General features: G+C 41.2%; 1 protein-coding gene, 1 non-coding gene and 1 pseudogene across 2 annotated transcripts in view; all 3 read right to left on the bottom strand.

Annotated features, from left to right (window-relative positions):
* Ptpn22 (protein tyrosine phosphatase, non-receptor type 22) overlaps window positions 1-15,995 on the bottom strand; it is a 66,517-nt gene that overhangs the window by 20,121 nt on the left and 30,401 nt on the right. The window contains exons 16-18 of the mRNA XM_004641692.2: window positions 11,779-11,806; window positions 1,193-1,273; window positions 822-937 (exon numbers count right to left, since the gene is read on the bottom strand). Coding sequence (XP_004641749.1) covers window positions 822-937; window positions 1,193-1,273; window positions 11,779-11,806 — 225 coding nt within the window. The remainder of the gene's footprint in view (window positions 1-821; window positions 938-1,192; window positions 1,274-11,778; window positions 11,807-15,995) is intronic.
* Window positions 3,271-3,371, bottom strand: LOC111812748. Its single transcript, XR_002818163.1, has one exon. It is a non-coding gene; the product is annotated as a small nucleolar RNA U13 (small nucleolar RNA).
* LOC105743608 lies at window positions 9,743-10,365 on the bottom strand (annotated as a pseudogene).

Below are 15,995 nucleotides of genomic sequence, written 5' to 3'. Positions count from 1 at the left end.
GCTGCTAAGCTCTGCCTAAGCAGGTGCATTAGTCTGCTGACTTTTGACCATTCTTGATCTCCCCTGTCCCTCCAGATGAACTTTCCATTTGTCTAGCTCCACAAATAAACAAGTTGTAGTTTTTATTGGGCCTATTTTTAAATTTATAAATTAGCCTTAGAGAGAAATAAATTCTTGGGGGCTGGGGAGATGGCTCAGTGGAATAAGTGCTTCCCTGGCAAGCACAAGGGCCTGAATTCAATTCCAGGTTCCGCCAAAAAAAAAAAAAAAAAAGAGAGAGGCAGACAGACAAATTCTTAATGGAGTGGTATTTTCTTTTGTGTGATTGGTTGGTTGGTTGGTTGGTTGGTAGCACAAGAAACTGAATCCAGGGCCTCGAGTATGCTAGACAGGTACACTAGCCCTGAGTCACACCCCCATCTGTTTTTTGTTTTTGTTTCTTAATTTTTATTTTAAGACAAAGTCTCCATAAATTGATCTTGAAATTATGATCCCCCTCCTCAGCCTCCCAAGTAGCTGGGATTACAAGTGTGTGGTACCACATTTAGCTAGTTTCTTTTTATTAATTTTGATTACTGTAAGATCAATTCATTTGAGCAAAATATTTATGCTAATTTTCTATATTAATGCTGGGAAAGGGAAAAAACTTCAGTACAGAGAGCTTCTGGCATATTTTCTAAATCTTTCATTTCTGGGGGCCAGGGAGATAGGTCAGTAGAATAAGTGCTTACCTGGCAAGCGCAAGGTCCTGAGTTTAATCCCCAAGAACCACAAAATAGGTACATAAATAAATATAAATTCTTTCACTTTTTTTTTTTTACCTTACTCCTTGTGAAATTTTTTCCAGTAGTCTTCATTATTTGTTTTGAAGATGTTGAGTCTTCCATGGTTTCAGGACAATTAATGGAATGTGTTACTGTAGATTGTGTTTGCATACCTTAAAATAAAAAAGAGAGGAAGTGTTTTGTGCATAGTTTCTTAGGCCTTTGCATTATATATAATCTATATACAATAATTCTTCTGATGGCTTTTTAAGGCAAACAGAAGTCTTGTAGGTGTTAGAAAATATACTTTATCTTAGTCATTCTTTGTACCTTTTCCATTTAGGTCTTACTTTATTGTTAACATTTAACAAATTTTAACAGTTTCATTGTCATTACTTTTTGGAAAGAAAGTACATACTACCACTTACAATCTTCATCGGCAAGAAGGAAGGACTCTAAGGTTCTTTCTGGGAGTGGAGGTGGGGAAGGAGATGAATCTTGACGTGGAACTATAATGGGAAAAGTATACAACAAATCAAAGAAATCCATTAATTAAAAATTATAAACCAAGACCCTTTTTGGCATTGCATAATTTCTGCAGTTAGTCAAATCTTAACCAACGGGGCTGGTGAGATAGCTTGGAGGCCTAAGCATCTGCCTGGCAAATGCAAGCACAAGGACCTGGGTTCAGTCCCCAGTACCGTATGCCGTTCCAGCCCTGGAACACCAAAACTGGTTGTAGTGGTGCACACCTGTAATCCCAGCACTGGGAAGGCTGAGATAGGAGGATCACTGTGAGCCTGAGCTGCTTAACAAGATCCTGTACCAAATAAATCAATAATTTGTTCAAAAATCTTAAACTATAGCTAACAAATAAAAAATCATTTCAACAACTGCCACATCAGTACCTTTGCCCTTCTGCCTCTTTAGCCAGCAAGCCTACAATTCATCAGACACATGTAGGTCACCCACAGATGTGTTCTCCCAAAGAAAATAAAATGAAATTTTTTTTCCATTTATATATTTTTTCCATAATTTCATTGAGAAACAAATAGCAATGAGACAGTTTCAAACCAAATTGGTAGGAGAGTTTCAATAATTAACACATTACATACATTCTTCCTAGTGGTTGTTTGCTGTACAAGATACGGACATGATATCCTATTTACAAACACTATTAGAACAAATCCCTCTATTTATTAAGAGAATGTAATTATATATCTATCCTAGCCATTTTGTCTTTTTTTTTTTTTTTTTTTTTTTGGCAGAACTGGGGATTGAACTCAGACCCTTGCACTCGCCAGAGAAGCACTTATTCTACTGAGCCATCTCCCCAGCCCCTATCCTAACCATTTTGAATACACAGATACAAAATGGACATTTATCTGTATCCCCTTTTTTGTTTAGTTCCATTATTTGAATATTATAGGTTTGTTAACTCAGCAAAATATTCTAAAAGAGTCCAGTAGTCCATGATAGTATCGGGTCTTCCGCTTGACTGGCAATGTCGGAAATTGTTGACCTGAGTCCCTGTAAAATGAAATTTAATCAAGCTTCTAGATCTAACTATGATTTTACAGGAAATGCCAGAGATAGAGGGACAGTTAAATAAAAACATGGGAATACAGTTAGTCAAAACCAGAATGTCTTTAAGCATTCTTAAGGACAAATTGCAGCTGAGGAGATAACTCAGTGGTACAAGCACCTGACTGGCAAGTGCAAGATCCTGAATTTGATTCCCAGTACCAGAAAAAAAAAAAAAAAAAAAGACAACTTATCCACTGTCTTCAACAAATATCATGAAAAAAATATAAAGAGAACTGTTACAGATTTTAAGTGTTAGGAAACATATAAATCACATATAATATGTTGGAGCCAGTGAGATAGCTCAGTGGACTAAAGTGCCTGCTTAAGCAAGCTGCGGGGACCATGGTTCGATTCCAGCACCACGTGACATGCCAGCCCTGCCCCCAGGGCAGGCTGTGACACACCAGCCCTGCCCCCAAGGCAGGCTGAGCGGCTACAGAGTCTGGGCATAGGCAATGGTGCATGCCTGTAATCCCAGCGTCGGGAAGGCTGAAAAACAGGAGGATTACTATGAGTTCGAGCTGCATAGAGAGACCCTGCAACAACCAAATACATTAATAATAAAAAAAATACAGTATGTTAAGTTTGAATCCAGATAAATCAACTATAAAAAGGCATTTATAAGGCAACTGGAGAAAGTTGAACAAGCCTAAGTATTAAATAATCTTAAGGAGTTATTAATTTTATTGACATTATAATATGGTAGATTTAAAATGTATGTTTGAAATTTTCCATGTTTTTTTTCTTTTGGTCTTTTTGGCACAGAGTCTCACTATGGAGTTCAGGCTGGCCGTGAGCTCACTTTGTAGCCCAGGCTGGTCTCAAACTTGCAACAATCCTCGAGCCTTAGCCTCCCGAGGCTGAGAATGACAAACACACACCACCCTGCCCAGCCATGATTAATCTTTTATTTTTTTCAAGTCAAATGGGTAAGATGCCGCATCATAACAAGGTTTGTGGGAGGTACATCTCATGCATATGACATGGACACTCAGTCACCATGCTCATAAACCGAAGGACCATGATTAATATTTTTAATGGAGCTGTTTTACCATGATGTAAACTAAAGACACAAAAGATGTTCTGTTGACCTAAGTTTCTTATCACACAATGCTGAGTATTATTTTACAGTATATTAATGCCTTTTGAAAAAATGAAAGTGCATTTTTTGAAAATGCATTTAAATACTAGAGTTTTGCTACTTTTTAAGTCTTAGAATTTGTCTATAAAGCAAGTTTTATTTCTTCCTTCCTTCCTTCCTTTTTTCCTTTTTTCCCTCTTTCCTTTTTTCCTTCCTTTCTTTTGTACTGGGAATTGAGCCCAGGGCCTTCACAGTGAACTACACCATCAACCATTTTTTAAATTTTTATTTTGTAACATGATCTTGCTAAGCCACTAAATTGCCCAGGCTGGGTTCAACCTTGCAGTTATCCTACCTCAGCCTCCCAGAGTGTTGAGTTTCTAGGCATGTGCCATCATGCCTGGCCTCAAGTTTTCTTATTTCTTATATGCTAGGTAATATACAAAAGGACAGTAGTAATTTCCAGCACCTAATACAGTAACTGAGATATAATAGGCATTTAATAAATATTTGATATAACTTCACTGAAGTACTTATTATCTTTCAATTTGCTGTTAAGAAATATTCTGAGAACTAAAGCTGTCAGTAACAATATCCTAGCAGGTATCTTCCTAAAATACCATTTCATCTGGTTGTGGGGTTTTGGTGATACTGGGGAATCAAACCTAAGAGTGCTCTATTATTGAGCTGTACCTTTAAATTGTTTTGTTTTGAGACAGAATCTCACTAAATTAGATGGAATTTGAGATTGCTATTGTTCTGCCTCAGCCTCCTCCTGTGCAGGGATTACAGCCACACACTACCATATCTGACCCATTTCATCTTAATACTCCTTTATTCAGGGATTCACACTTCTATTATTTACTGCATTCAATCTTAGTTCCTCTGCCTACCTTTATGTGTGTTGTAAAATACATTACCATTAATGACAATAGCATATTCATAGTATGTATAATCATTACCACTATATAATTCCAAAATATTTGTATCACCCTGAAAGGAAACTCTGTACCCTTAAGTAATCACTGTATTTTGTTTTTCTGTGTTGTGTTTTGTTTTCTGAGACAGAGTCTTGCTGTGAAGTTTAGGCTGGTTTTGAACTCGCTATGTCGGCTGTCCTCAACCTTGCTGGGATGCTCCTGCTCTATTCTCTCAAGTGCTCGGATTGCAGGCTTACACCACCATGCCCAGCTCAGTAAGATTTCTCTACTCTCTCTTTCGCCTACCCACTGGCAACCATTAATCTAATTTCTGTCTTTATGAATTTGCCCATCCTGGATATTTCATCTGACTCCCTTTTAAAGTCCGTCAGTATATTTTCATGTTTTTATCTACACAATTTATTTTCTCTGTCTCACAAAGTAGAACTTCTTTTTCAATAAAAGTAACATAAAGGGCCGGCCAGATAGCTCAGCAGATTAAAGCGCCTGCTCAGGCAGAGCGCAGGGACCTGGTTCAATCCCCAGTGTGACGTGCTGGCCGTGCCCCCAGGACATGCTGAGACAGTAATTGAAACTGGGTGTATGGGGGCTGGGGAGATGGCTCAGTAGAATAAGCGCTTGCCTGGCAAGCACAGGGGCCTGAGTTCAATCCCCGGTTCTGCCAAAAATAAAATAAAATAAAATAAAATAAAATAAAAATGTGAAACTGGGTGTGGTGGCGCGTGCCTGTAATCCCAGCACTTGGGAGACTGAAAAACAGGAGAATGATGACTAGTCCAATCTGTGTAGTGAGACCCTGTAGACCCTGTACTAAATACATAAAAAAGCATATTATCAATCCTCACAAAAGTCTTCTAAGTGGTTTTAATATCCTTATAATGAGAACAATCGACAATTTAGAGTATATATTTAAGCAAGGTTATACATTTTGATAATTTGTGATACACATGTTTTAATTAAAACCTGATTATAGGGTTGGAGAGAGAGCTCCATGGTCTAAGCACCTGCCTGGCAAGCACAAGGACCTGGATTAAATCCCCACATGCCACGCTGGCCACTGAAACCAAGTGTGGTGATGGATGTCTGTAATCCCAGCACTGGGGAGGCTGAGACAAGAGGACCACTATGAGTCCAAGCTGTGTAGCCAGACCCCGTACCACATAATAAATAACGATTTTTTAAAATAAAGTCTAGTATTAAAACCTGATTCTAAAGCCAGTTCTCTACAATGTATATTATATATTTGTTTTTAGTAATATAACTGTTGCTCAGTATATATAAAATAAGCAGAGTTTAGGAAAATAATAGAAACGTGGAGGCAAGAGGGCCTGCCGGTTAGCTCAGTTAAGCGCCTGCGCATGCAAATACAGTCAGGCCCAGGATACCACGTTGGATCCCCACCTCTACCTGCCTTACCAGACCCGCCCTTCAGGCAGCCCGAGCCAGCCAAAAAAAAAAATCATTCTCGACTTTTAGACTGGGCATGGTGACACGCACCTATTATCCCAGTGCTTGGGAGGCCGTAGCAGGAGGATTACTACAAGTCCGATCTAGCAGTGAGACCCTGAACACTCTGTAGACCCTTCCCTAAAACTACAGGAAAAAAAAATGTGGAGGCGGGCATGGTGGCACACGCCAGTAATCCCAGCACTCAGGAGGCTGAGCCAAGAGGATCGTCACAAATGTGAGACCTGTCTGGGCTACAAAATGAACTCAAGACCAGCCTGAACTGCACAGCAGGACCCTGCTCAAAAAAGTACTAGTAATGTAATGACAAGTCTAAACACCAAGTGGCCAGAAGTAACTTCTTAGAATCTGTTAATCATAAAATCTACATGATGGAAATGCTGCTAAATGTGTTAATTAAATTTATTTTTAATTGATGCACGAAGCCAAGCATGGTGGGGCACACCTGTAATCTCAGCATTTAGGAGGCTGAGGCAGCAAGATCACCCTGAGTTCAAGGCCACCTTGGACCACATAAACAAATTCAAGACCAGTCTGAACTACATAGCAAATCCTGTCTCCAAAAAACAAACAGAGTCCTGCACTGAGAAAGGGGAGGGGAACAAGAGGAAAACAGCGTAGGATGGCGGCTCAAATCCCAACTGCGGCTGCCCCTTCCATTCCAGGGTTAGCTCAGAATAGCAAGAAGAGGCCTGCCAGCCCTTCTGGCGGCAGCAGCAGCAGCAGCAGCAGCAGCAGCAGCAGCAGCAGCAGCAGCAGCAGCGGAGGGATGTGGCGCCAGAAAGAAGAAAAAGATACCATCAGGCGCTGGCTGTGCAGCCGGCAGTGTGGGTGCGCCGCCATCCTTAAACCAGCTAACAAGCACTCTGCTGTCTCCAGCCTCCTTGTGAACTACACAGACCCTCTGCACAAGCTGGGCTTCAGCGCCTTCACAGAGTTTTCCTACATTCGGAGGCTGCCCTCCGCTGTCATCATTGGCCACCTGACTCTAAGGAAGGCCACCAGCATTGTTCCCTGAGCCTGAGAGATGGAAACAAGGTGCAGACTGCTTCAAAGGCAGACCAGACTCATGATTTGGTTTCATGGAAACAACTCATCCTGTTGTCAATCTGAAAATGTCAGAGTGCTGCACCCTGGAAAGAATGTTTGGCTTTAAATTAAAGAGTTTTTTTCTGTTGTTCCTTCGACTGTGATATTTCCTGTTGAATTAAATTATACTTCAGTTATTACCTCAAGTAAAATTAACAAGAAAATACAAAACAAGTTGATACATAAAAACCTAAAACTTAAATATATTAATGACATAGTATATGATGTTTCAATTCATGTAATCAGGGCCAGTGAGATGGCTCAGTTGACTACAGCCTCCCCAGCAACACATGCTGTGCCACCCCCTGCCCCAGGTGTGGTGGTCCCAGCGCTGGGGAGGCTGAAAAGAGGAGGGTCACTACAAGTCCACACTGCATAGTGAGACTCTGTACTAAATACATAAAAAAAGAAAAATTACATATATGCATTATATAATGTTTAAATCAGATTAAACATGCCTTCTCAAATATCTGTCATTTATTTATGATGAAAAAAATCCTTTCTTCTAGCCTTTTGCAATATACAGTCTATGGTAGCTGTAACCATCTTGCTGTGCACCTGTTGAATTAAATTATACATAGAGCTTCTCACCTCTATGTAATTAGAATGACATCCATTGACCAAGTTTTCCATCTCTCTTTCCTCCTGCTCTCCAGTGTCCAGTAAGCACCTGTTATGGTTTGTGTCTAGTTGTCCCCCCCAAAGCCTCGTGTAGTCATGCGGTGGCTTCTGAAGTTTATGATTTAATTCTTGATCCAGTGCTGGGATTGCAGGCGTGAGTGCTACACACTGGCCCTGGGGTGGGTAATTTGCATTACATTGTGAGAGGAGAGAGGCTAGCTAGCTGGCTGAGCTACTGCCACCCCCTTTGCTCTCTGCTCTTTGCCACTGCCATGAAAGGCTGCTCTGTGCCATGTGCCACACACTGCCTTGGAGCCAGCTGAGTATGGACCGAAACCTCCACTAACTGGGCTAAATAAACTTCTCTTTCCTTCATTTTGAGTGTCAAGTATTTGTCCCAGCAATGAGAGAAGGGTAACTGAGACAGCACCGTTGTACTCACAAGTGCGATGGGATCAACTAAGATTCCATGTATGGGTGACACGTAGTACTTGTCTTCCTGCATCTGATTTGTTTCCTCTAACACACTCTCCGTCTACCTCAGTCTATATTGCTTTTTGTTGGGGGTCATTTATTTAGTGGTGCTGGGGAGTGAACTGAGGGTCTTGTACATGCTAGGCAAGGGCTCTACCACCAAGCCACACTTTGAGACCAATTCCATTCACATTGTTGCAAATACAGGATCTCATCTTTTTTGATGGATGAAGTGTTTCACTGTGTACATGTGTCACACTGTTCACTCTATTCATTCATCAGTTAATGGACACAAGTTGTTGCCATTTCTTGGTTATTGTGAATAGTTCTGCAGTAAACGTGGGGCTCTAGAGGTCTCTTCAGCATACTAGCTTCATTTCCTTTGATATAGTTCTAGTAATGGGCCAGCTGAATCATAAGGATTTTCCCACATTCTTACCAGCACCTGTTTTGTCTATATGATAATGGCTATTCTTACTGGGGTAAGGTGATACTTCAGTGTGGTTTTAGCTTATATTTCCCTAGTGATTAGAGAGGTTCAGTATCTTCATATGCCTGTTGGCCATTGCTACGTCTTCTTTAAGAAATGTGTGCACGGGTCTATTGTCTCCCCGCTTCCCAGGTCCCCTTCAGTGCTGGAAATTCAGTCCAGACTTCATCCAGAGCTACAGCCCTAGCCCTTCTCAAATTTTTCTTTTCCCTGTCAACTTTATTCTTTGATGACACTCCTCCTACAGAAGGTTTTATTCTGCCTGAATATCTGACTGGTGGCTGAAGGAGCACAGAGAACCTTTTTTTATTGCTAGAAAAATAACATTGACTGCTGCAAGAGTGGTGGGTGTCTGTGCTGTTTGTTGTCGACTCCAGGGTTCAGGGAGGGTCACTGCAGCAAGAGAAGTCTGTCACCTCCAGCCCTAATCCATCTGCACACATATGTCCCTGTAGCTTCCCTGGTGGGAAGGAGCTGCCACCTCCCACCCCCTGCCCCTGGCACTGATGTGCTACAAGTGCTTCCTGTTGTGCTCTGGGCCTAGACATGGCCATGGGGCCAGTGAAACCCACAGCCTTATCCTCGGGTCCATAGTGGGCTTGGTTGGCTTAAATGCTGAGGGAAGGGAGGTGCTCTTCAAGTTCCAGTCAGTGGGCATCTGGAAGGGCCAGAAGCAACAAACTCAGCCAGCCCAAAGCCCAGCCTGAATCTTGCACCCCTGGGTTCTGCACTTTGTGGGGTTGACAGTCATCTCCAAAAGTCAGTGGACCAGCATGGCAATTCTTTTAGTGAGCTTAGATCATGATATTGGCTGTTGAGACAAGAGTGAGGCCCTTTCTTGTTGGTACTGCCATTGTTTATTAAATGTCTCTGTTTGGCACATGCCTGTAATTCCAGCTGTTCAGGAGGCTGAGGCAGGAGCATCTCAGGTTGAGGCCATCTTGGGCATTTACTCAGAGACTGTCTCAAAAAATGCGGGGATGTAGCTCAGCAGTAGAGCGCGAGCCTAGTACATGCAAGTGCCAGGGTTCGATCCCAGAGCTGCAAAAAGGAAGTCCATGGGTACAGCAGGACTGCAAGGCATGGACTGGGGAGGATCAAGGCAAGATTGGAGGGGTGGGCTGGCTGGTGTGCTTCTCGTCTCACCCAGGCCAGCCCAAGGAGGTGCAGAGGTGAGCAGCTGCTGGCTTCCGAGGCCTGGGGCAGGGTCGTTAGGAGCCCAGGCAGGCTAGCTGTTGGTCCACCGGGAGAGGAGGCCCATCCCAGGCTCAGTGATGGATCGCACGAGCAAGTACGGGGCTTCCTTCCTGGGTGGCTCCTTGGAGGCGGCAGCCTTGGTTGACCTGGGCACAGTGCACGAGGTGTCCAGGAAGTTCTCGTCCACTACTCGGAAGCAGATCTCCTCGCCCGTGTGCATGTACCGGTCATGCGCGCCCTCCTCCGTCTCCTGCTGTTACACCTGCTCTACCTCGTCGAATTTAGCCGGTTACTGCGAAGACTCCGGGAGGATGAGGATGTCGTCGAAGAACCCCAGGGAGACATGTACTCATTGGGCTGCAGCCCTTGATCTTCCCCATGAAAATCGCATCCAGGAACGGGAGGAACATCATACAGGGGAAGCAGACTTCGGTGTGCGACGCGCCATCCCCTGGGAACACGCAGGAGTCCTCCAGGCTGGTGATGTCGAACAGGCAGGCAGAGTCCCAGTTTGTACACGACCTTGTTGGCCAATTTCTTGTTCAACTCCTCAGCAAAGGAGTCGTTGAGCTTCCTGTCAAACTGCCACGGGGGTAGGGTGGGGGCCGGGGTGTGGATCCCCACTACGACCACCATCTCCACCAGGACGGACATCCCTGCGTCCTCTGGGGGCTCCTGTCCCTTTATCCAGTTGCCTCTGGATTACACGACATATGTGAGGATCTTCAAAATTTTTATTTTGAGACAGGGCCTCACTAAATCATTAAGTTGCCCAGACTGGGTTTAAGCTTGTGTTCACCTCCGAGAGATGTGATTATGCCCCTGTCTTAGCTTCCCTTTTGTCTTTTTTTTTTTTTTAATGTATTTGCTACAAGGTCTCACTATACAGCTTGGGCTCATAGTGATCCTCCTGTTTTCAGCCTCCCCAGCACCGGGATTACAGGGGTATGCCACCACGCCCAGTCTCGCTAGCGAGCTCAGCAACCCCAAGGTGGGGCCGGCAGGGCATGGGGTAAGTGGGGATCGAACCTGGGTCCTTGTGCTTGCCTAGATAGGCGCTTAGACCGCCGAGCTGTCTCCATGGCCCCTTTTCTTCCACTTCATAGCTTGTCTCTTCACTCTGATGACTGTTTCATTTGCAGTGCAGAGCTTTTTTATGAAATTTAATTCCATTTGTCTACTTTCGCTTTTTTGGTTTCCTATGCTTTTTGGAGTCATTAAAACAAATAAACAAACAAACAAAACCCTTGCTCATTACAATGTCCTAAAGCATATCTACTGTTTTCTACTAGTAGTTTCATAATTGCAAGTCTTTTTTTTTTTTTTTTTCCAGAACCGGGGATTGAATAATTCCACGTGTTACCTTTAAGTCTTTCACCCATGCCGAGTTGACTTTTTTTTTTTAACTAATAAATAGTGTTGTTCCTCTGCATGTAGGTGCCCAATTTTTCCAGCACCACTTATTGAAAATGCCATCCTTTTTCAAATGTGTATTCATAACATCCTTGTTGAAAACCAGTTGGCTGACTTAATGGTTTTATTTCTTTCCATTCTGTTCCTTGGTCTTTATGTTTATTTTTATGCTAAGACCATCCTGTTTTGATTATTATAGCTTGTGCTATTATTTTCAAGTCTGGTAATGCGATGCTTTTGGCTTTGTTCTTTTTGCTGTAGTTTGCTTTGGCTATTCAATTGTAAAAGATCCTATCTGAAATATTTATTTAAATTATATATGAAGGAACAGAATTTTAAAATCCTAACTTCACCTTGCCCATTAGATGACAAAATTTCTAGTCTGGCAAAACCAGAGACAAATCAATAATAGCAGCATTTATTATAAGAATCATGAGGCCTCTTTAGGTGAATTACTCTAATGAGCAGGGTTTTTGTTTTTTGTTTGTTTGTTTGTTTGTTTGTTTTTGCAGAACTGGGGATTGAACTCAGGCCCTTGTGCTTACGAGGCAAGCGCTTACTCTACTGAACCATCTCCCCGGCCCCTAATGAGCAGTTTTTAAAGATAGATTCTTAATACTAAGTATCATCTAAAGCCAAGAAAAAAATTTTTACCTGGTTTGGAACTCTGGAGTTTTACACTCTAAAAGAAAAAGGAAAGAAAAAAATGTAAGAAAATAATATGTACATATAAAATTCAAAGCAATAAATAGCATTTTTGAAAATTATATTTCATATATTTATAGAGAGAGTTATGAAATGTAGATGCTATTTTTCCTAATTAATACATGTGTTGAATTATAAAAAGGAAAAAAAAAAGAATTATGAAAAGGTATCCTTACTCTTTTTTTCTTTTTTTTGGTCTGAGTCAGGATCTCACTATGCAGTTTAGGCTGGTCTTGAACTCACTTTGTAGCCTAGGCTGGTCTCGAACCTACAACAATCAGTTTCCTGAGTGTCGTGTCCTTAACTCTTACAGTGATTTTTATATTATGTGGCCTTTAGTCCTCAACTGATCCCCTCCTAACTTGTTTTCTACTTAGAACATTTTTCTTGAAAATTTATTTGGAGATAAATTATTGAAAATGTGGTTACTTCGTGACACTGGACTGGGAAAGGGAGTGATTATTCTTTCCTGTAAGCATTAAGATAAAGACCACGTGGTTCAGGGGGAGAGCTCAGCAGTGTAAGTGCCTGCATGGCAAGCACAGGATCGAGTTCAATCCCTAGTGCCCGTGCCAGGCAGGCCCCACCCTGGGCACCCGTGCTGGCCACTGAAACCAGGCATGCTGGCTATAATCCCAGTGCTGGGGAGGCTGGGACAGGAAGATCACCACAAGCCTGAGCTGTGTAGAGGGAGCCTGTACCAAATAAATTTAAAATAAATAAAGAAGACTACTATATTTGTACATATTACTAACAATAATAACAGTTACTAGTATATTAAACTATTTGTTGATTTATTTATGGTATTGAGGATTGAACCAGGGCCTTGCCCGTGATATGGAAGTATTCTATCGCTGAAATATGTCCCCAAGTCTCATTAATTTCTTTCTTTCTTTTTTTTTTTTTTTTTTTTTGCGGTACTGGGGATTGAATTCAGGACCCTGCGCTTGCCAGGCAGGCACTTATTCTACTGAGCTATCTCCCCACCCTATTAATTTCTTTTGCTACAGGGTCTCACTAAATTGCTAAGGTGGGCTTCAAACTTGAAATCTTTCTGCCTCATTCACCCAAGTACCTGGAATAACAGGTGTGCACAACCACACTTAGGACTAAATTGTCATTTTAAAAAGTAGAAAATATTTTCTTCAGTATTAAAGTTGTAAGGACTTTTAAACATTTGTTATTTTTTGATCTCCTGATATTTTAATATAGCTGATTCCAAATATACCCACAAAAGATTGCTAAAAGTATAGTTTTTTCCCAGAAGGGGAGCATATTATTCTGAAGGGTCATTTTAGGCAATATACATGGCTTTCATTGCAATACCTTTTCACAGTTAATAGGCTACCCACTTGAAATGACTACAGTGAATAAGCTCCCTGCTCATGAAGCATTTATTTTGCCTCAACTATCCTTCCAGAATCAGTGTTTCCTCATTCACTAAGCCTCCTTGATTTCTTCCAATATGAAGGAACTTCCAATACTTTGAATCTCTTTATTTTTATAATATTCATCATTTTTGCTATGTTACAACAGAACAATATAGAGTCAAAAATAAAGACTATGTACACATTCTGTATTTCAACTGTAAGTTTTTTGTTGTTTGTTTGTTTGGTTGGTTGGTTGGGTTTTTTTGTTTTGTTTTGTTTTTGGTTTTTTTTGCAGAACCGGGGATTGAACTCAGACCCTTGCGCTTGCCAGGGAAGCGCATATCCCACTGAGCCATCTCTCTGGCCCCCAAAATGAATATGTCTTTGCTTTTTTTTTTTTTTCCTCCTGGTACCAAGGATCAAACTCAGGATCTTGTGCTTGTCAGGCAGGCACTTAAGCCACTGAGCTATCTCCCCAATCAGTTGGTTGGTTTTTAAAGACAGTATCTGACTATGTAGTTCATGCTGGCCTAAAATTCACTGTGTAGCCTGGGCTGGGCTTGAACTCAGTGCAATCCTCCTTCCTCAGCCTCTTAAGAGCTAGGATTACAGGCACATACCACAAGCCCAGCTTACCTGTAAGTTTCTTAAGAGTAAGAATTGTTTCTTATACATCTCTCTCATTCCTCACATCTTGTTTTATATTTAACATCTACTAAATATTATTGAATGATAGATGCTAAAAATACATAGCAGAGGGGACTGGTGAGATAGCTCAGTGGATGAAAGCACCTGCTTAGGCAAGCTTAGGCAAGTGCAGGGACTGCAGTCTGATTCCTGGTACCACATGCCACCCCCAAAGTAGGTTGAGCCAGTCAGAGCCCAGGTGTAGTGGTGTACACCTGTAATCCCAGCACTGGAGAGGCTGAAAACAAGAGGATCACTAAGAGTCCAAGTTGTGTAGTGAGACCCTGTAACAACCAAATACATTTAAAAAAATAAATGAACAGTAACAACAACAAAAATACATAGAAGAAAAGTAGAGTCTGTTAAATCCAAATAAGAAGTGGTATGGTTTAAGATCCGGGGAGATGGCTCAGTAGAAGAAGCACTTCCCTGGCAAGCGCAAGGGCCTGAGTTCAATCCCTGGTTCCACAAAAAAAAAAAGTATTTTGGGGGCCAGAGAAATGGTTCGGTAGAATAAGCGCTTGCTCATGTCAGACACTGACAAAAGGATGTACAAAGGGCTGTACAGGGCTACAGGATAAATCCTGAGAGTACTTGACTGACCTTATCAGATACAAAAGTTACATTTCTTGTTATATAGGTCTTGCTATATATTGGTCTTAATCATCCAGCAGAAAAGTATAAAAATGAGGTATATAAAGTAAATCCATATTAATACGATGAGCTGTAAAAGGCTCAAGTCAATAACTTCTGAGGATAACCCACTGATATTATAGACTGCTAGACAGTGTTAGATTGTTTAGTTGAATTCAAACACCTATAGTATTTGGATGCCAATAGAATATTCACCTCTGACAGGACAAAAAAAAAAGGATACAAAGGAAAGATCATTTTGTATTTATATATACAAAATAGGATAAATTTATAGCTACTTTCACTTAATTCAAAGAGAAGAAAGAGGTGTACTAACAGTGTTTGGACAGAATATCCTGTCTGCTTCTTGTACTATGGATAACCACTAAGAAGATAACAATGTACAGTGTATTGATTATCAAAACTGTCCTATTAATCAGCTGTGAAACTGTTTTATTCATATTTATTTCTCAATAAAAAAAGTAAAAAAGAAATAACCCGACTTTAAAATGAGCATAAGTTTTAAACAGACATGAATATAAAAAAGATATATAAATGGCCAACAATCATACAGAAAGGTATTCATTGGGGAAATGCTAGTTCAGACCACAATGAAATACCACTTTAAATCCCCTAGGATAACCGTAAGAAAAATGCAGGCAACAAGAAGTATTGCTTGATGATGGGAGAAATTGGAATCTTTACACATTTGCTATGAGGTATAAAATGGTCCAACTACTTTGAAAAGCAGTTTAGTAGCTCTTCAAAATGTTCAACAGAGTTACTATAAGACCCAGAAGTACTATTCCCAGGTTTATGCCCAAGAGAACTAAATGTATGACCACATAAAACGGTGTAAAGAAATGCTCAGAGCAGCATTATTCCTAACAGTCTGAGAGAAGAAGCAATCTAAAGGGCCATCACCTGATGAACAGATGAGCAAAACGTGGTCTATCCATTCAGTGGACTCTCATTCAGCCACAGGAACGGATAGGCATGCTACAGTACACAGGAGCCTTGAGAGCATTTTGCTCTATGGAAGAAGCCAGGCATAAAAAGCTACACATTATATACTTCCATCTATTAGAAATTTCCACAATCGATAAATTATATGCATCCATTATTTTCCTTAGCTGGAACAAGTTTCTTAAATTGTGATTCAGTTCTATAAATGTACCCTAAGAAACTCCTGGGGTTCTTCTCCGGCAGTTAGTTCTACTTGTGTCTCTGCTCCCTGTCCCTGCAAGGTGGCTAATATAAGTCCCAAGCTGTATACTCTTAGAGAATAAAACAGAGAATATTCCCCCCTGCAAAAAAAAAAAAAAGAATAAGCGTTTGCCTGGCAAGCACAAGGGCCTGATTTCAAAACCCTGGTTCCACCAAAAAAAAAGAAGCAGTACAGTTTATATCTAGATGTCTCCCTAGAGCCTCATGCACTCGTAAGCAGGGCTTTTGGAAGATGACTGGATTATGGGG

The sequence above is a fragment of the Octodon degus genome, unplaced genomic scaffold (assembly GCF_000260255.1).
Source record: "Octodon degus isolate 3935 unplaced genomic scaffold, OctDeg1.0 scaffold00140, whole genome shotgun sequence".
Classification (NCBI taxonomy): Eukaryota; Metazoa; Chordata; class Mammalia; order Rodentia; family Octodontidae; genus Octodon; species Octodon degus.
This window is presented reverse-complemented; position numbering and strand designations above follow the sequence as displayed.